At 30.9% G+C, this 19,986-nt stretch overlaps 4 protein-coding genes across 5 annotated transcripts; 3 read left to right on the top strand and 1 right to left on the bottom strand.

The window, feature by feature from the left end:
• The first annotated feature begins 901 nt into the window (after window positions 1-901).
• Window positions 902-5,699, top strand: LOC100792474 (ATP-dependent Clp protease proteolytic subunit 5, chloroplastic). Its single transcript, XM_026127931.2, is given in 8 exon segments — window positions 902-2,018; window positions 2,214-2,259; window positions 2,386-2,458; window positions 3,364-3,398; window positions 3,591-3,676; window positions 4,547-4,574; window positions 4,577-4,741; window positions 5,343-5,699. Coding segments are annotated over 7 exon segments (483 nt in total). The 5' UTR covers window positions 902-2,018; window positions 2,214-2,222; the 3' UTR covers window positions 5,402-5,699.
• A 1,858-nt stretch (window positions 5,700-7,557) lies between these two features.
• Window positions 7,558-9,347, bottom strand: WRKY41 (WRKY transcription factor 41). Its single transcript, NM_001361374.1, has 3 exons — window positions 9,034-9,347; window positions 8,786-8,923; window positions 7,558-8,259 (listed from the first exon to the last, which is right to left on the bottom strand). Exons 1-3 carry the CDS (start codon window positions 9,126-9,128, stop codon window positions 7,731-7,733), a joined length of 762 nt encoding a protein of 253 aa, NP_001348303.1. The 5' UTR covers window positions 9,129-9,347; the 3' UTR covers window positions 7,558-7,730.
• A 3,836-nt stretch (window positions 9,348-13,183) lies between these two features.
• LOC102659655 (uncharacterized) lies at window positions 13,184-14,598 on the top strand. The gene has a single exon (XM_006577104.4). The coding sequence runs from the start codon at window positions 13,478-13,480 to the stop codon at window positions 14,342-14,344; it is 867 nt and encodes a 288-aa protein (XP_006577167.1). The 5' UTR covers window positions 13,184-13,477; the 3' UTR covers window positions 14,345-14,598.
• LOC100791952 (DELLA protein RGL1) lies at window positions 14,207-18,920 on the top strand. 2 transcript variants are annotated; one of them, XM_014773959.3, is made up of 3 exons: window positions 14,207-14,338; window positions 16,272-16,749; window positions 17,145-18,920. In XM_014773959.3, the coding sequence occupies exons 2-3, from the start codon at window positions 16,352-16,354 to the stop codon at window positions 18,367-18,369; spliced, it is 1,623 nt and encodes a 540-aa protein (XP_014629445.1). In that variant the 5' UTR covers window positions 14,207-14,338; window positions 16,272-16,351; the 3' UTR covers window positions 18,370-18,920. The 2 variants fall into 2 exon arrangements, with proteins under 2 accessions (XP_014629445.1, XP_003520753.3); XM_003520705.5 differs by lacking the exon at window positions 14,207-14,338 and having other exon boundaries at window positions 16,026-16,749.
• Window positions 18,921-19,986: the final 1,066 nt, after the last annotated feature.

Here is a 19,986-nt window from a genome sequence, read left to right as displayed (position 1 = left end):
ATACATTATTTATATAATAAATAAGAAGTAAAGTTAAATTACTTTTATATAAATTATATACACTTTTCACAAGATATAAGAATTTATTAAAAACAAGTTAAAAAAAATTATTAACATATCACAAGTTTTTTTTTTTTCTACAAACAATTTTTTTAGATTATGATTAATATATCATCTTTCAATTAACATTTGTTTCTCCATTTTACCCCTGATATTTTATTAATTTAAATATCAAACTAGCTATTATAAACAACTTCATACTTTTTCTTTGTTATTTTTTTTAGAAAATATATAAGTCTCAATAAGGTATAAATAATTTTTTCCAAAAATGTTATACGAAAAAAGTACCTAATTTGATTTAGTTTGAATAAATTTTGAAGAAAATATTTGTAAAAATAATAAATGAGAGTATTTGATTTATTTTCAAAAAATATTTTAAGAATGTTTAGAAAAATAATTTAATTTTTAGAAATTTTATGAAAAGTGGATTTTTCATTATAACATAAGATGTACTTCTATCAATAAGACGGTGATAATTATAAATATTTTAGAAATTAATCAAAGTATTTTTTTTTTCAAAATAATTAGAATTTTTTTTTACATTTATGTTTTAAAAGTTTATACGAATATAATTTGTTTAAAGTGATCTTTTATGAAAAGGTTAATAACAGTAATTCTTTTTATCAATGAGAAAAGTATAACTATATTATACATTAAATTAAATTTATATGAACATATAGAAACTTTTTTTAAAAATTTATTAAAATTTAATATATATACAAATGTTATTAAACAAAGTAACTCTAATTAAAAAATATTTGCAGGGTATTCCTCCCCTAAATTGTAAATTTGAAATAATCCTAAAAAAATAATTATATTAATAGCTTCTTCATAATTGAAGCAAGCAAAGCAAAACAAATAGTAAAATGGCGAACGCACCCTGCCTTCGTTGCAGCTCCCTTGTTCTTCCCTCCCTAACACCCACTTCTTCTTCTCAGAGCCTATCACTTGCTTCACACACTTATCTTCCCTCCTGGTAAGCTATTGTACGCCACACAATCTACATTTTAAGCCAACTCAGGTTTAGGGTTTATGTAATAAAAAACATTCATCATTTTTCTATTCTTTATTTGCGCATAAATTTCGACAACATTTCTCTGGCTGCTGCAATGACTTGCAGGAAATTGATAGGGAATAAATATAGTACTAAGAAATCTCTCGGGAAGGTGAAGGCCGTGTACGCTAATGAATTTTGGGCGCCAGAGACGAGTTCAAGTCAGGGAATTTGGTCTATCAGAGCTTTTATTTTCTCTGATTTGTTTTATTTTCTGTTAGGATAAACTTTTTGCACTTACCGGAAAAAAAAAATAAGGAGGCAAAATGAAATAAGTTAGGCCAGTTTGTTTAAATTTAAAATAAGTATTTTTAAAAATGTACTTGTTTAATAAGTTGATAAAATTTGCTTATCAATATAAACATAAAATTATTTTTTTTAAACAGAAAATAAGCACACTAAAAACAGAAATTACATATTTTATTAAAATGAGTATTTTTTTAATAAATAAATTTAAACAAACTTTTTTTAACTCATAGATAAGCTAAATTTAGTTTTTAGAAAGTTATTTTCTTTTTCTATAAGTATTTATGGATAAATTTATCCAAAAAGGGCTTAAGGTTTTAAGCTTTTTATCTTTCTCTCATATATATGCTGATTATGTCTTCGAAGGGATGATTTGCGAGTCCCATCTTCCCCTTATTTTCCTGCATATGCACAAGGACATGAACCACCACCAATGGTGCAGGAGCGGTTCCAGAGTGTTATTAGATAGCTTTTTCAATATCTAGGCCTTTTTTTTCTTCCTCTAAGGTTGAGTGTTCACCTTCTATTTAGTCTTTGTCTTTCAACTACTAACAATATGTTTTGGTATTTAGAGAATAATACGTTGTGGGGGAGCCGTAGATGATGATATGTCTAACATCTTAGTCGCCCAGCTTCTTTACCTTGATGTCCTAACAAGGTTTGTTCTTCGTTTTTAGTTGTTAAAAACTCGCGGTTTATCTTCTTATAAAGTAGTCCCGTTGAGGATGGCATTCGAATTCAATACTTATATTTTGGTTTTTCCTCATTTTTAATTTGATTATTACCCTGTGTATGCTTTGAACTCAATGTTGGTAGTGCAAGGACTTAATCAACTACTAATTATTTTGTTCAGGATATTGTCATGTACGTAAGTTCTCCGGGAGGATCAGTTACAGCTGGTAATAATTATTTTATGTGAATCTGCCCTGCATTAGTTTACTGTATTCAATCTATGCCTAGACTTAAAAATGCAATGCGTTATTTTATTTTAAAAACTAATGTGCTTCACTTTTCCTTTCTGTTAGGCATGGCAATATTTGATACAATGAGGCATATTCGACCTGATGTGTCCACTGTTTGCATTGGACTGGCAGCTAGGTAATGTTTGGTTCTTTTTCTTGGCAATATCAGCTTAATTTCCCTTAGTTACCCCCAGTAAAAGCTTTGTAATCCCTTGATCTTAATGTGTGGCAGAATAACTTATAACCTTAACTCCCTTCCTCACTATCTTTGTGCCATGATGTTAGAAAGGAAGCCAACTCTTGTTCGACTTAGTGTAGACTGTAGAGTCACTTATTTCATTCCCTGGGATCATAATATTCATGTGGAAGGGTTCCAGGATTTCAAATTCCTCATTATATTTGCATTGATAATACAGCAACCAAGCCTTTGCTTACTAGGTGGGGTAGGGCACATAGATCAAATGACGCCATAATATTTTACTACGAATCATTGACCTCTAATTCCTTTAGTAGTTTTGCCTATAGTAGTATATTGTAGTCTCCCTCTCCCTCCAGTGATAGACTGATAGGGATATCCTCTATCTGATCTATTCTCTTACCAGGGTTTCTTTACGATTTTTCCACATACTCCCAAATCATCTAAGGTGAGATATTACCACTTTTCCACAATAAGTGCTACTCCAACTTTCCCTTTAATGCATTCATTCCTAATCTTGTCTTATCTCTGCTACATTGTTTTTACTCTGTTGTTGGCCTTTTACCACCCATCACTTAGTTCCATACACCATCATAGTCATAGATCCATATGCTTGTGTGTTGAAGTTTTCCCTTAAGCTTAAGCAGTACTTTTTTGTTGTTAGTCTCACAGTCACATATAAATCTAAAGGCCATCCTTTATTTCATCCACTCCTCTCTTGAATCCTATGGTTTATATTATCCTCTATTTCTTTAGCATTGATAATATGATACTGAATTTGATTGATAGTGGTAATAAATCTTTCACCTATCCATACTTATATCTAATGACCATTTCATGAGCAGTAAGGGTGCTTTTCTGCTCAGTGCAGGGACTAAAGGTAATGATTCTTTTACCATGAGCAGTAAGGGTGCTTTTCTGCTCAGTGCAGGGACTAAAGGTAATGATTCTTTTAAAAGTCATTATATGTATTTGTTCCTTATTTTTGTTTTTTGGTGTTTCTCATTTCCCTGTTTTCTCAATAAAAGAAAAATGCTTCTTCTAACATGATATCCCTTCCTTACTTCTGAAGGAAAGAGATATAGCTTGCCAAATTCAAGGATAATGATTCACCAACCGCTTAGTGGCCAAGGAGGACAAACTGACATAGATATTCAGGTAATAGGCTCCATTTTCATTTTTCCACCTTACTTTTTATGCATAAACATCTTGTTTGTTTCTAATAGTGTATATACTTCTATCACTGGAAATTAAAGCATATCTAGGTATTTGAAGTTGAGTAAGTGTTCTGGTAGAAATACCCAATTTCTTTTTCAATTATGATTGATGAAATCCCAAGAATAGAAGTGCATTTTGTTTTTGTAGCAAATGGACCAAATTGGTCCTCAGCATAGAGAGAAAATTCTTGTTGGGTATTTTAAGTTAACTTCTGATGTTTCAATCAGAAACGACTTGACACTGCCAGAGTTATTCTCCATGTGACAGCTCACTTTAAATTACAAGTAACAACTCTTTGAGGTTTGTTCCCGTGGTTCTTGTATGATTCGCTAAAATGCTGAGTATTGGATTAAGTTGCTGGTTACATCTTGCTCTTGATTATCTTATTTTGAGAAAATCTCTTGGAATTGAAAAATGAAAAACTTGGGCCTGTTCAATAGTATAGTTTGATGCCATTTTTGCATTTTCCCCAACCAAATCAATAATCAGCTCATGAAAAGTATAATTTATGCAATCCAATACCAAATTAGTTTTTTGTATATGGAAATTTTATATCAGTAAAAGAAACCCTAAAAACCCTAATATACTTTTTCTTTTCTGTTCCTTACCATCACAAATTTATAAAGTTTTGGTTTCAGTAGGATTTTGGTTACATTGAGTTCCAATTTGTTTTTGAGCATCTTACAATTAAGCATTGATATGCCACCCATGAGCTTACCAAAGGAGGGCCTGATGGATTTGCTAGTTTTATTGCTTTTAAAGTCAAGTAATTCTTACTAGATATAACTAATTATCAGTCATGATTCTCAGGCAAATGAAATGCTGCATCACAAGGCAAACCTGGGTATCTTTCCTATCACACTGGTCAAAGTTTAGAAAAGATCAACCAGGATACAGACTGTGATTTTTTCATGAAAGCGAAAGAAGCCAAAGAATATGGATTCATAGATGGTGCCATCATGAACCCTCTCAAAGCTCTCCAGCCATTGCCGGCTGCAGTGGAAGGTAAAGATCGGGATAGCATTTGAACTTGAGACTACTGCTTAGTGTTAAATAACAATGATCTTTTGGGTTGTCCAGTCTAACTTCATTTTGTTACACATGTTGATTTCTGTGTAACCATGCACCCATTTGTTGAGGTAGAAAGGAAGCCCCCCTCAACTCTTCAAATATTTATTTTAATTCTGTTTTAAGCCAACTAGTGGGTAATGGAATCAGGTAACTCTCCACTTAGTAACATGCTGTTTGTAAACGGGCATTGATGCATAACTTCCAAAGCCATAGTTGATGTATTCTTCACAAGAGAAATGTCAGCATCAAACTTTTTAACATATTTTTTATTATTAATTTGAAATGCGTTAGAAATTATAAAATTGTGTGGGTCTTATTTTTTATTTAATGAATTTTATTTATAATTTTATAGTTTTAAATAAATTTTAAGAAATAGGGAAAGAATGTGTTGAGAAGAACGTGGTAGAGAGTGTTCTGTTTTCCCTCTTTACTTTTTTGGTGGCTCCTAGAAGTTTGAGGATAACATTAACAACTAATTTCGTGTTTTTAAGTAAGAAATCTACATCCTCAAGTCTTTCCGTATGTGTATCCACAGGTAGAATGGAGCCGTGCACGTGTGCTTTTGGGATTTGGATTCGCACGGCTATTGGATAAGGTCTCTGCAATTGGATTCCCCCAAAATAATAATGGAAATGATACGAGGCAACCGTGACCTTTTCTGTGCGGGTTCATGCAATCGGACATTAAAGTTACTGGATATAATAATAAAATCTGAGAAAACGATTAGGTTAGATTAGTTACGTATACTCACTTTTAAACTAGAATGGATATGCATCATATTTGATGTAGAGTTAACAATAAAAAATAAATCATTAATGTAGTCGTACTTTCCGGTACAAAACAATTAATGATACCAGGTAAAATCATGAAACGATTTGCTTATAGGGTGTGATAAAAAGAACTACTCCTTGATCAATAAAAAACAAGATTACCACTATTAATTATGAATTTAATTAGACTATGCTCGGTGTAAATGTTTCCGATAAGATTATTAATTTTTATAATAATTATTTTGAATGTCATATTTAAGATTATTTTTAATTAGTTCAAAGTGTAAAAATCTTTATATTAACAATGTATTAAAAATAAATTCAAATGATTTTCTGAAAATAAAATATAGTATTGGGTGCATGGATGATTAACACAATCACCAATTATATGAAAACTCAGACTAATCATGTTTGAAGTAATATAGACACCTCTTTTTGTGTGGATTTGAAGTTTGAATTGTAGTTTTCGAAAATGTGAGATATTAATCCTTTGTATTAGATTCAATCCTCATTTGTTGACAAAGAATCATATTTGATACTTACATAAAAAATATTGGATTAGAGTCTTATAAGCAAGAATTCAAATTAGAAATTTGTAGATAAAAAAATGTGATTGAAATAGAAGAATTCCATCAAAGGATGTCAACAACCAAATTTTCTAACTGATATTAATCATTAGCAAAGTCATTGAATGTCAATATATATATCTCAAGAATGAATATTAATTTAATCTTTTTTATATAAATATTTAAAAACAAAAGGAACGTAAAAACGTTTTTATAATTAAAAACAAAAAAGATTTTCACAACGCCCTTTAAATTTGTTTCATCAAACTATGTATGGTCCTATCGACATTTATTTCAGTTGTAAGCGATAGGTTATCAATGAATATCATCCCTAGACTATGAAAGCATAGTAGCAGAACCAGAACGAGCCTACTAAAACCATGTGGGTTTGGCATCTTGTGTAATGGAACTTTTAACTTTTAGAGGATCTAAACTTGAGTACTGCAGACCTTTTGGAAGCATATTTCTCCATCAATGTTAGTACTGCCAAAATGAAAATGGGGTGGCACTGGCAAATGTTCCACGAAACGAACCACTCAAGATTCATGATAGCAAAATATATAAATCAAATAAAGCATGTCACAACAGCCGAAAGAAAGTAACACTATCAAATGGGGCAGCCAGGAAAGAAAAACAAAGACCTCGTTCTGCTCAGTGCTCCTTTCCTTAGACAAGAGCACTAACTCGAGAACCTCGTGCGGTCGTACCTTCTTTTAATACAATAACCCCCCTACTCCTCAATCTTCTTCAGTTTCCCTTCCAAGTTCCTACTTCATCACCACGTGCGTGCATTATGATCCTTTGCACAACATCTTCACCGTCTAAATTATCTTTTAATAGAATAAACATTTTTTTAGAGACATGCATACTTACAAACACAAAATTATTGGTTAAATTATAATAACTCCGTACTAGTTGATGTATATATGTGTTCAGTATTGTTACCATTACATGCAACTGGTACATGAGTTAGTCTGTTGAAAATATTTTTTTACTAAAACAATTATTATAGCTAAAGTAATTTTTTATTACATGCTCTAGACACGTAGTGTAAAAAAAAATATCACTAGTGTATGATTTTAACATTGACAATACCAAAAAATATTTTTAATAAATTTTATTTTTAATTTCTTATATTTTGTGAACAATAGATGTTTAAAAAAACGAAAAAGCACCCAATAGATAATCCCAGTACCAAAATCATAAATATTATTTATCACATCAAATCTTGTTATACATTCTAACTAGTTAGTGCGTGCAGTTAATGTATAATATAGAAAATTTGAATACAGAATGAACAATATACCATTGATTGTGAGCCAAACCATCATTCTTTAATTTTAATTGCAAGAGCTGATGATTTTGTCTACACACTAACCCTGCTCACGCCAAAGTGATGAACTATGCTTAGTTGTGAACCAATAATTAATTAAAAGTATAGGATATAATCATATAAATAAAGGGTACAAAAGAAAAAGAAAAGTTCCGAATTGAAAAACTAGCTGAAATTAATGGATATATAACATGGATGAAAACAATACATACACTGTCACTAGCATAGCAAGCACCGAGAAAACAACACTAGAATCAAGAAGGGCCAACGGGAATCCTTTCATCGGAAAAAATGTTCCTCGTAAAGTGCAACAAAGATGAAGACATGGGTAACTCCTCAAGCTCATCGAAAAAGTCAAGTTCTTCGTTTTTGGAAGCAGACAAGTTCTTGAGCTGTGCAAAACAAAGAGGCTCTTCCTCTAAGAGGAGATCCATTCGATCATGGCTTTTCTCCGTGTTTAGTTTGAAAGGATCTTCTTGTTCTATAATGATATCTTGGCTGGAGCAACGTATTGGAGATTGCAAGTAATGAAAATTTTCTTCATTAGTAACTTCATCACTGGGCTTATTATTATTATTATCCCTTTGCTCTTCTTCTTCTTCTAGTTCTATATGTTCTTGGTCTTCCTCCTTTGTGGTGGTAGATTTTGTAGTGATGGGAGTGGGACATGGATGGTTATGTGTAGAGGTATATGTGATTATGAGCATTGAAGCATCCGTTCTGCATCTCTCTACTTGCTTTTTGGCTGAACAACCTTTGGATGTGCTGCACTTGTAATAGCCCCTGAATAATTGTAGCAAAACCAAACTTTTAGATCTTGGCAAATTTAGTATATAAACGAAGTTAGCATTTTAATTAGCATTTGCTGGCAATCATGTTTAACCAGGTAGTAATATTAGAAGTGATAACTTTTTCTTCCAATTTTAATGTAGTTGCATATCTAAAACTCGAATTCAAGGGCCATGTTTAAGCTGGAACACTGGCTAGTTGATCCTGTGTTTGAAATAAATAGTGTGAAAGTAAAAAGAAAATAATTAGATTTTCCTGCCTCTTGGGTTTCATGGTATGTACAGTGTGAATCTAGTTAGGTGAAATACTAAGTGATTTAATTTAACTACAATGTAATGAAGGGTACCAAATAAGAGGGCACAGGCACTAAATTGATCGTTTTTATTTTTCTTTTTGCTGAATTGTAATTTATATGTGGGTTTGGAATCACGAGGGGACAAGCAAAGACTGTGAATATGGGACTATGGGTCCATATGGATCAAGAACAAACCATAATTTTGTAGTAGAAAAGAATGTGCACCTTGGATATGGAGACCCTTTGATTGGTTTTTGTCCATATTTCCTCCAAGACCAAAAATCTGAGGGTAGCCCTTCATTCTTTAGCTTGCCAACCTTCTCTCCTACCCTCACTGCCACAACTGTTTTCTCAACCATTTTCCTGTCACATGCACAACATATATATAAAACTTCCAAGCACCAAATTACCAAAACTAGAAAGAAAAAAAGTGGTTGTATATTTTCATTTTGTTAACCAAGCATTTAACCCACCTTTTCTTTGATGTTTGAGTTTCTGATTTGTGCTCTGAAGATGCTTCTTCTGACTCAAGTTGGGGGTAGGCACAGGCACTAGTATTATTGTCCATAGCTATGTATGTATTTTGGTGCAAGCTTGATCTGAGAATGGAGGTTTCAGGGTAAGTGTATGAAAATCAGAACTATGATTGATTAGAGAGAGAAAATATAGTATAGTAGGAAGAAGGACAAGGGAAGAGATAATGGCAAAGCCTGCAAGTTGCTTTCTCGCTTTCTTTTCACTCATTTAATATAAAGTTATGAGCAAGTATGCACATATCACTAACACCACCACCCCGGCAACCCCACCTTAGCAATATATTAATAAGCAGCCTTAAATAAATTAATTTAAGAGATATTTTTCAGAATTGGCTGCACCAAGGTTGGCCATGCTCGTTACTCCAGAGAATCCACAACTGCCACGTGGAATACGTATCCTACGTGAAACCAAAAAATGAAATCCCATTTGTGAGGAAATATGCGATTGTGAGCTTTCATTCAGTCAAACAGACACATTTAGTTTAAGAAATATTCTTTTTAGTTTTCTCACAATTCTTTTTTTTTAGTAAGTAATTACTTTTTCTTACAAAATTATTAATTACTTCTTTAACATAAGTTAACTTAAATGTGCATCGAAAAAATTGAATGTTGATCAACAATGGGTACACCAGTCTTGCGTTGGCTTGACCAAAATGGAATAAAAATGCTGTTTTGGTAACTTATCAGTTTATTCATATTAGCATCTTAAAGAGATTTAAAAAAAAAAAACAAATAAAGATATAATATCAGTTTACGAAATACTTGTATATAAAGCACGTATACAGTATGACAAAAAATAATTTGACCTTCCTTTTGCTTTTACGAAATTGGACAACTTTTATGTTTATTGTATGTTTAAATGTATTACATTAATTTATTATTTGATATGTTATATAATGTTAAGATATTAATTATTTTTGATTTAGTAATGATTCATTTACAGTTAAATCAACACATCATAAATTTTAACTCATTTGTTTAAACTTAAAAAAAATAGTGAGATAAGTTTTTATATTTTTTAAGTTAATGTTTTTAACTTTTGAGTTAAAAAAGTTTTTATAAGTTTTAATTTCTTTTATAAAAAAGCCTACATAATTGTTATAAACTTTTGTTGAATATCCCTTTCAATAGAAAACACTTAAACACTTTTTATATTGAAAGAAGACTCACACACATACAAAAAAAAAAACCTTAAGGATTATTCTAATAAAATAAATAATTCTAATGGAGTAATATTTTTCATGAATGACTAAAAACAGTTTTATATAATTTTGTTGTCACCTGAAAATTAATCGAAAGGATTTTTTCTATTGTTTCAACGTGATTCCACAATAAAGTCAAGGGATTGTCGCCGAAAAAGAATATCTATTGCTCGACTATGAATCCTAACCTATTTTAGGAAGAACTTGATGTCAGTGAAGATGAATTAAGACAAAATAAAACGATACAGAAAATTAAAGACAATAAAACAAAATTAAAATGTGATAAAAACAAATACGGTAAGATAGATTTTGAAAGTTGAATTTGATTGAAGTTCCTTTCAACATATCGTACAAAGATTATTTATATAGAAAATTATACCCTAAACTCGTGTTCTATCTACTCAACAACTTAACTATGGGTTAAATTAAGTACTAATTAGTACATCATGATCATCCTCAGTGGACTTTAAACTGAAATTAATCACAAATTGTGCATTCAAATCATAAAAAATCAGTTAGTAGTGACTAAAAATAATATTTCTCAAAATTAAGGTATTAAAAGCAAACAAATTTAAATTTGAGAGACCAAAAATAATCTAAATTTGAGAGACAAAAACATATTTAAGTATAATTTTTTTATATAAAAGTAAATTAATATCTAAGTAATATTGTTCTAAAATATTTTTTTCAAATATATTATAATTTTGATTTATTATCACATTTTAATATTTTTATTATTTTGCTTTATCAAAGTTTTTCTTAATTTATATTTATATCTTTTTCATTATTTGATCTAAATTTTTATATTACTATTATATTTGAATTTTAAAATTTTACATATCAATAATATGATACATGAATGACCAATTTACAACATTAACAACGATAAATTAAATGTGCAATGACAATAGTTTAGTTTTTATAATGTCATCCCATCATAAATCAATACACATAATAAATTTATTAATTTTATAATAATTATCTTAAAAATCATATCAATAATATTTTTTAATTATTTAGTAATATACATTTTTTTACATTGATAATATATTAAAATTAAACTCTACAAACCTCATTCATCTTTGTCTCAATTTCCAAAGATCCATATGACAATTGAATTTCATCGGATATATTATCATTAGGTGGGCCTGCTTACTTTTGTGGATGAGAAAGCAGAAAAGGGCCTAACAACACAACTTGGAAGAGAGTATCCAATTTACATTGTCGGGCTTCAAAAAATGATTAACCAATCCATAAGCTATTGACCCGCTTGTCCCAAACAAGATTACAGTAAGAAAATGAAAGAATTCACTAACCACCACACCAAGGATTCTCCACCTTTGTTCTATACCAACTGCCCACCTTTTTATAATCCATTGGTAGTTAAAACTTCACCATTCACCTGCTGCTCACAGCCACTCTCCATCGTCAAGAGATGAGTTTATTTTACTGTCCATTTAATCTAACATTTTGATACAGTCATTTTATTTGAATTTGGATTCAATTCAATAACAACTCATATATAATATATGAAATGAGATGCAAGTTGATCGGATTTATAGACATTATATATTAATTTTAATGTTTCGTATATCTGAATTATAAAATGAAGTAAATGATACTAATACTAAGTACATTTTACGGTATTAATACATATTATTATAAAATTGCTTAAATTTTACAAATAATACTAAGACATATTTTTTTTAGAGAAACTAAGACGGATCAGAACAACTAAAATTCTATTGAGTTCATTTCAAAATACACTAGTCTAATTTCTAAAATTTAAACTCATCAATTAGCTTACAAATGAATAGGATAGGAAAAGTCATCAATATTTCCAATAGAAATGTTTTACTAATATGATATATATCTATGTAAAGTGGCATTACTGTTTTTTTTTTATTTCTTTCTTTCTTTGGACCTCCCCTTCCTAATTACCTATTATTAATATAGAAAAAATGTTTTTAATTTCTATTGTGAAATTTTATTTTTAGTCTCAAAGTTTCACATCATTTAATTTAGTTTATGTACTTTACAATATATTTTAGTCTCTTCTCACATAAAATAATCACAAAGGGCATTAAGTTATGTCTGACATTCCAAATAGACTGCATTTTTTTTAAAAAAAAATTGACTAAAATGATGTGAAAAAATGTTTTATTTTTTATAGAAAAAAATTAATATATCTTCTCCAAACACATTAAATTGTAAATTCTAAACAATATATTTTTGTTTTCATTTTCATTGTCATTATGGTAAATAGACAATGTAATATATTAGCATGTAAAAAATGACATCAACATCATGTGTGATAAGAAACTAAAAATAATTTTTTTTGTAAAGTATATAAATTCAATTAGATGATATGAAATTATAAGGACTAAAAACAAGATTTTATATGAAAGTGTAAAGATTAAAAACTTATTTTTTTTCCTTCTTAATAAACACTCCACTACTTTCTTCGGAAATGCTAAATGCATGACATTATTTTCTCCTTATGGTTATGATAATGGAGGCTTCACTTTGTCACTTATCTTTCTCTCACTAACTACAAAATGCGTATAAAAAATAAACGTGAAATAACGATCCATCTTCCGTTATTTTATATTGAAAAAATTCTAATATTTAAAACACACAAAAGATGAACTATGGATGTGGATTTTGGATCAATAATCTTATATAATTGAAAGGTGGGAACCACGGAACTGAAGTTCCAAATTGGCGTCCTCTAGATTTCCAATTGGCTGATTCTTTTTGTCCCTCAAACTAGGTAAGTATCGTAAGGTCACGTTGTCAAAAATATATTTTCCTGTAGTTTATAATCCTGAAAATATATATAGATGACATGCATATTTCTAATTTGAAACATATTTATAGTGGATACAAGTTGCAAGAACATTTAGATATAATAAAAAGAAGAATGAAGTTTATAGATTCGTTTCTATCTATCTATTTATATATGGAGAATGATGAATTTTCATATTTATATAGATGTCAACTGAACAAACAACGGACGTGGCAACCACCTTCAATTCCTTTTCCAGATCTAGAAACTAGTTGCTAAGTCACGTATATAGAGACTAGAGATAGATAGACACACCTCAATAATATTGAACTTAATTCCCCTACGTAGCTTGTGAAATAAAGAGGGTGTTTGTGTTTAATTCCACTGACTCATGGTTGCCATGGGTAATAATTTGCAGCAAAAAGCCAAAGAGATCTTCCACCTCTTCACCTTCACTCTCCTCACCCTTCTCTTACCCCTCTCGTTTCTTCTCCTAGCCAAATTCTCCGATGCACAATACTATCTCCAAACCCTCACTTGGTACCATTCACCACAACACTTTCCCTACGTTTTAACTCTCGCCCTTCACATCAACCCTCTCATCCTCTACGTCCTCTTGTCCATTATCAGCATGGCTTCCCTAGTCCACGGCTTAACGGGGAAAATCATCATTTTGAGCGACTCATTATCATCATCAAGCACTTTTCTTCAACCTCGTATATTCACAGCGTGGATTGTTCTTTGCACGTTCCAAGTTTGCGTTGGGTTGGGCATAGAGGGGAGTATTGAGGCGGGGCTCTATGACTCTAATGATGAGTCGATGGGTTTTGGCGTTGAGAGAAGAAGCTTGTTAAGCAGAGTGGTTTTCCTCTTGGGGTTGCATGAGACGATGCATGTTTGGGCAAGGGTGGTGGTGAGGCCCGTGGTGGACGACACGGTGTTCGGCGTGGTCGGGAGAGAAGAGAAATGGGTGGAGAGGGTGGTGGAGGCGGCGAGCTTAGGTGCATTGTGGTGGTGGAGGTTGAGGGAGGATGTGGAGAGTTTGGTGGTTATGGTTGAGGCCAAGAAAGAGCAATTGATAGATGTGAGAGTGAGTGATTTTGTTGGGTGGTGGCTCTATTATCTTACTGTCACAATTGGGATGGTAAGGGTTGTAAGGGGTCTTGTGTGGATGGTTACGATTTGTCTCTATAGAAGACCAAGGGCAACAGGGGTTACCTCTTTGCTGGAACATTCAGAGATTGATGATAAGGTCTAATTCTATTACTTGTTTAGCGATCTCCAACTATTGTTAGCAGTACATCACATCGTATAACAAAGTGATTATATTTTGACAATTCAAAATCTTAAATATTTAATCAATATTTTTTTTTTCTTTTTCTCTCTTTTTATCATATTATATCATCAATCATTTTTTTCTTTATTTTTCTTTTAATTTGTAGACAATTTAAAATTGTTCAAGAAACATTTTTCAATAAGATAAATGATTGTATCTTCATGTATAACTATATAAGAATCTGTCGGAATCATCTCATTCTAAATGATGAAATAATTTCCATTTTAACATACACTCTAATAGTATTAGTTAAAATTTATTTTAAATTATGAGTAAAATTTATTAAATAAAAAGCATAACCTATTTTTTTAATTTTTAAATAAACTTTAAATAATAAAAAAATGCATTTAAAGGAACAAAGTTCTAATATTTCTCATAAAAGCATTTGAAATCAATTTTTTCACCACCAATCCCAACACACACTAATTTATGTCAGCAATAGCATTGTGGTTGACACGCCATATTTTCCCGAAGGCTTCTCTAATCGCAAAAACTTCTATAAAGCAGCACTACTGTCGAAGCAATTTCTATTTTCTTATGACTCCGCTCTCCCCAAAAATCAAGTAACTACTTCAACTTAAAATGATACTCGAATGATTTCACTTTGTTTTAAGTTTTTTAAAAAAAGGCGATTTAGTGATATAGTATAATGTTATAATTTTTCTTTAAAAAATTAATAAAAATACTTTAAGAAAAACAAACCGGCCCTTGTTCATTTAAATCTAGGGCGAATGTGGCCCATTGTTTGAATAAAAAGAAGGAAAAAAAAAACCCTAGTAGCTGATCCGTAGCCCAATGTTTGCGAAAAGGTTGAAACTTGAAACGATAACGAGGTCCCAAGCAGCAGTCCACCGCAATTGGTTTGTTGGCTGAAATCCATGGGTCTTCTTTTTTATAAAAAAAAAAACAAAAATCCCAATGCAAGGTTGAGAATGGCTTGTTTTCTAACATTGCTTGTTGGTCTGCAGCTAATTACAGTTTTTATGCCGTAGTTTCACGAACAAAGTGCGAAGGAGAGTCCCCCGGATTCTCATAAAAATAATATGAGGATGAAAAACTTAACTTGATTAAGTGTAGTGTTTAGTGTTTAGTTGTTTTAGGAGATTTTGATCTCAATCCTATTTCAGCCTGAACTAATTAGGTGAATATATCTTTTTAAGTGAAAAAAAAAGTGATCATGTGGGGTATGACAATCTCACCATTTATTCTTTTATACTCCAATTTAAAATTATAAATATATTATATTGATAAAATTTATTGAAGGATTAAGATATAATTTAGTGATAAAATCACTTTGGTGTTACACTGTTGTTGGACTCCCTTGTTTTCATGGAAAAAGCATATTTCTCATTTTATTTAAATCCCTCCTTCATTTTCTTGGACCATCTAATCAACCTTGGCTGAACTTCCTATGGAAACTTTCAGATATAACACTCCAGATGTTACTTCGTGGTTTCGTCGGATCTATACCATTGTTTCCACGACGAGAAAAATTATTATTGATAATTAAATACTAATCTGTAATTGTTATGGCAACGTTTTTATTTGATCAAAATATATCAGGTCTTTTATAATTGCTGGCTGACGACTGCAATGAAAAACATCGAGGACATCACCATCAAAGTTACACGTTCCAATCACTTTCATAAATTTCGTGATGTTAAGTTTTTTCTTCAATCATTTATACGTTAAAAATTAAAATATTCATTTCCCACCTTGAAAAATGATTATGAATACACTCACCTCGATGTTTATCTAGATAAGCACGCTGTCTTTAGTATAAACTGCTGAAACCTTTCTTGATTTCTGTTGTAATCTGAAATGGAAATTGACCAATTTTCTTCCACAGATTTAAATTTCAAAGGAGTCCAGGTGGGTTATGGTTCTACACAAGAGGATGTGTTCCAAGGGAAAGAGAGATTCTCTGGAATGGAATTTCTGGGAGAGATTGATCCTCTTCCTACTGAGGATGGAAAAGGAGCCAAATTGTTCAATGATCAAGATCAGAAACAGCTACAAGAACCCAAAATTGATAACTTCATGTTAGAAGAGGTTAACTTTAACCCTGATATGCAAATGCAACCAACACAACTATTTCAGGAAACCACAGGACTAATGAAACATGTTAGGGTAAATTCAGAACTAGTTGAATACAATAAGCAGGTGCCACCAACACCATCATTAGCATCCTTAGAGCTCCTGAGAAATTACGGAAGCAGGTTCAAGAGGCTAAGCGAGCAAAACATAAGCACCTTAAGCAATATTGAAACTTCCTTTGATCGCCAGAAGATGTCAACTGAAGAAATAATAAGAGTGGCTGGAGCAAGGTATTGTTACATATACTAGTTGAATTGATTAGGAATATTTAGAGTTATATTTGGATAGTTTACAGTTGTTATTCTCCATTAGTGTATTAGGCACATATAGCCTAATTGTATCATATTCTCATTTTCAATCAATAGCACATTTTTAATAGGATAAAATTTAGATGCAATTCTTGAGGTGTTTTTGATATTTTTCTCTCATCAGAATTAGAGTTTCACCCCAATAATCTATATAATAAAAGTTTGTATTAAATATCAGCATATGTTACAAGGGTGAAGTTTCAATTCTTATTTACAAACAACATAAATAACACTTTAAGGAACTATATATCTTGTCCAATATGATATTTCTCAATACCTCTCTTATGATCTTAGGGCTTTGCGATGCTTCTCAACAGGTATCTCCAATATTCTGCACATTGGAATGATAGTTTTTACATCCCTATGCATCCATACGGGTTAGATCTAGTTGGTTTCTCTGAGGAGGAAAACAGAGACATAGAACTTGCTCAATTTCTCCTTGCTGCAGCCGAGAGGGTAGGTTGCCAACAATTTGAACGTGCAAACGGGTTACTTCTCCATTGTGAATGGAGTTCATCTGGCAGTGCAAGCCCTGTTCAAAGAGTTATCTTTCATTTCGCTCGAGCACTTCGAGAGAGAATATACAAAGAAACAGGAAGGATGACAGTTAAGGGATCAGGGAAAAATGAAGAAAGGGAGTTAATTCAGAAGATGGACACTAACATTTCCATTAAATGCCATCTAAAAATTCCTTTCAATCAAGTAATGCAATTCGCTGGGGTACAAGCTATAGTGGAACATGTAGCATCTGAGACCAAAATCCATCTTATAGATCTTGAAATAAGAAGTGGTGTGCAATGCACAGCTTTGATGCAAGCACTGTCTGAACGCCGGGATTGCATAGTGCAACTTTTGAAGATAACTGCCATTGGACTTAACTCATTGAAAATCAAGATAGAAGAGACTGGCAAAAGTTTAACTAGTTTTGCTGAATCCTTGAACTTACCCTTTTCATATAATGCAGTTTTTGTGGCCGACATTGCCGAAATAAGGAAAGATCATTTCGAAATTGGAGAGGATGAAGCTGTGGCTGTTTACTCTCCATATTTTCTAAGGAGCATGGTATCAAGGCCTGATTGCATGGAGAACTTGATGAGGATTATAAGAAATATCAAACCAGTTATAATGATAGTCCTTGAAGTAGAAGCAAACCATAACTCACCCTCCTTGGTGAACCGTTTCATTGAAGCATTGTTCTTCTACTCAGCATATTTTGATTGCCTTGAAACATGCATAAAACATGAGATTGAGTGCAAAATGACAATAGAAGCAGTATTATCTGAAGGGATAAGAGACATTGTTGCAATGGAAGGAAGGGAAAGGACTGTCAGAAATGTGAAGATAGATGTTTGGAGAAGGTTCTTTGCAAGGTATAGAATGGTGGAAACCGGGTTTAGTGAGTCATCTCTGTACCATGCTCACTTGGTTGCCAAAGGGTTTGCTTTTGGGAAATTCTGCACTATAGAAAAAAATGGCAAGGGTCTTGTAGTTGGATGGAAGGGGACCCCAATGCATTCAATCTCAGCTTGGAGGTTTCTTTGACAAATTTGTGTTACTTACCCTTTGAAATGTACTTTTAGATTTTTAGATTAAAAGATAAAAGTGTGTTGCTTCTTTCAAATGGACAATGAACGTACTTTCACTGGCTGGAAACTGGGAAGTGTTCAAACAAGCATAAAGTTATTTAGAGATACTGGGTAGAGATATTCATTCATTAATACAATGCTAAGTTCCCTTCTTATTTCCTTTAATCGCTTACATGTGTTTTTTTTTTAGGATCTTGTGCAAATTATCCAAACCGTACCACTAGGAAGTCTTTTTAACAGAATTAACTCGTTTGGGTTATAGTTTTCTTTTTCTTTTTCTTAAATACATTTATCGTTCCTGAAATTTAATATTTTTTTATTTTTATTTCTGTAATTTTTATTTATTTAAATTCTTACCATTTTTATTTCTGTAATTTTTATTTATTTAAATTCTTACCATTTATAATGAACAGTAAAAATTACTGTTTTTATGAAATTATATCCAATAGTACAAAAAAAATGAAGATTTTTTTATATATAATTGTTGAGATTTTGAACTTAGGACTTCATATATATTATTCCAAATCCTAACACTAGGCCAAAAGATGAAGGATTTGAGTGGTAACTAAAACTAGACATCGTAAAAAAAACAAAAAAAAAAAACAAAAACTAGACTAAGTAAAGATGATAATAAGAAGAAGAATTTATGAAATTCATCAATAAGGAGGCTAACGCAGGGTGTAATGAGGTTCTTAGGTTGTCTAAAAAAAATGAGGTTCTTAGGATTGAAAATTTTGTTACACAGTTTTTACATGTAATAGCTAGTGAACATATAATAAAAGCAAAATTTAAATGCAACATTATTAAATTCATTTTTCATTTGAGAGGAATAAATAATAAGCTAAATTAAATATTAATTATGTGACACATTTTTATATAATTAATTTCTATATCCTTTAGTAAACTAGACTTGAGAACAAATATTAAATGTAACATTTAGTACTATAAATGTAGTATTATATACATGTTTAAATATTATATATTGACTATAAAATATTTAATTAATTTAATAAATGTATGGATTTTGACACACACATATTAAATAAAAAGTAAACATTAAAGAATGCAATACCTAAACATATATTTCTACAAATAAATTAAAAGAAAGAAATATTTTTTATTCCTATATTTTCCTTAAATATGTTTCACTCAAATGTGTTTAAGGATCCTTATAGTTTCATATTAATTGATTTGGTTTTCAAACTTAAAAAATACGTGAATTTAGTATTTTCTAACTTGCAAAATTATGATAAATTCTTTATAAAAAAAAAAAGACTAAGTTAACATATTTTTAAATATTTATGAACTAAATTCATGGAAACGAAAGTATAAACATACTTTAATGATGTTTGAAAAAATATATATATAAGAAGTAAATATACATTTTTTTCAAGTTAAATTTGTATTATTTTATGCTGTTTAAAAAATTAATTTAATATTATAAAATACTTTAATGTGGATTAAAACTGAATTATTTTCTTTACTTCATTTAAGGGACATAACAATAAATTTTTCACCATTTCAATTTTTATCTTGTCACTAGTCCCTATCATGTTTTAGTTTGTCAAATCTA

This window comes from Glycine max, chromosome 3 (assembly GCF_000004515.6).
Source record: "Glycine max cultivar Williams 82 chromosome 3, Glycine_max_v4.0, whole genome shotgun sequence".
In the NCBI taxonomy this organism is placed as follows: Eukaryota; Viridiplantae; Streptophyta; class Magnoliopsida; order Fabales; family Fabaceae; genus Glycine; species Glycine max.
Note: the sequence above shows the minus strand (reverse complement) of the source record. Positions and strands in the feature narration are given on the sequence as shown.

Excerpts from the sequence above, each read along its gene's own strand:
- WRKY41 (NM_001361374.1), bottom strand. The coding sequence starts at position 9,128 with ATGGACAATAATACTAGTGCCTGTGCCTACCCCCAACTTGAGTCAGAA. Across the intron at positions 8,924-9,033 it reads ACTCAAACATCAAAGAAAAG|GAAAATGGTTGAGAAAACAG; the intron begins GTGGGTTAAATG and ends TGCATGTGACAG. Across the intron at positions 8,260-8,785 it reads AAAGGGTCTCCATATCCAAG|GGGCTATTACAAGTGCAGCA; the intron begins GTGCACATTCTT and ends ACAATTATTCAG.
- LOC102659655 (XM_006577104.4), top strand. The coding sequence starts at position 13,478 with ATGGTTGCCATGGGTAATAATTTGCAGCAAAAAGCCAAAGAGATCTTC.
- LOC100791952 (XM_003520705.5), top strand. The coding sequence starts at position 16,244 with ATGGAAATTGACCAATTTTCTTCCACAGATTTAAATTTCAAAGGAGTC. Across the intron at positions 16,750-17,144 it reads ATAAGAGTGGCTGGAGCAAG|GTATCTCCAATATTCTGCAC; the intron begins GTATTGTTACAT and ends GCTTCTCAACAG.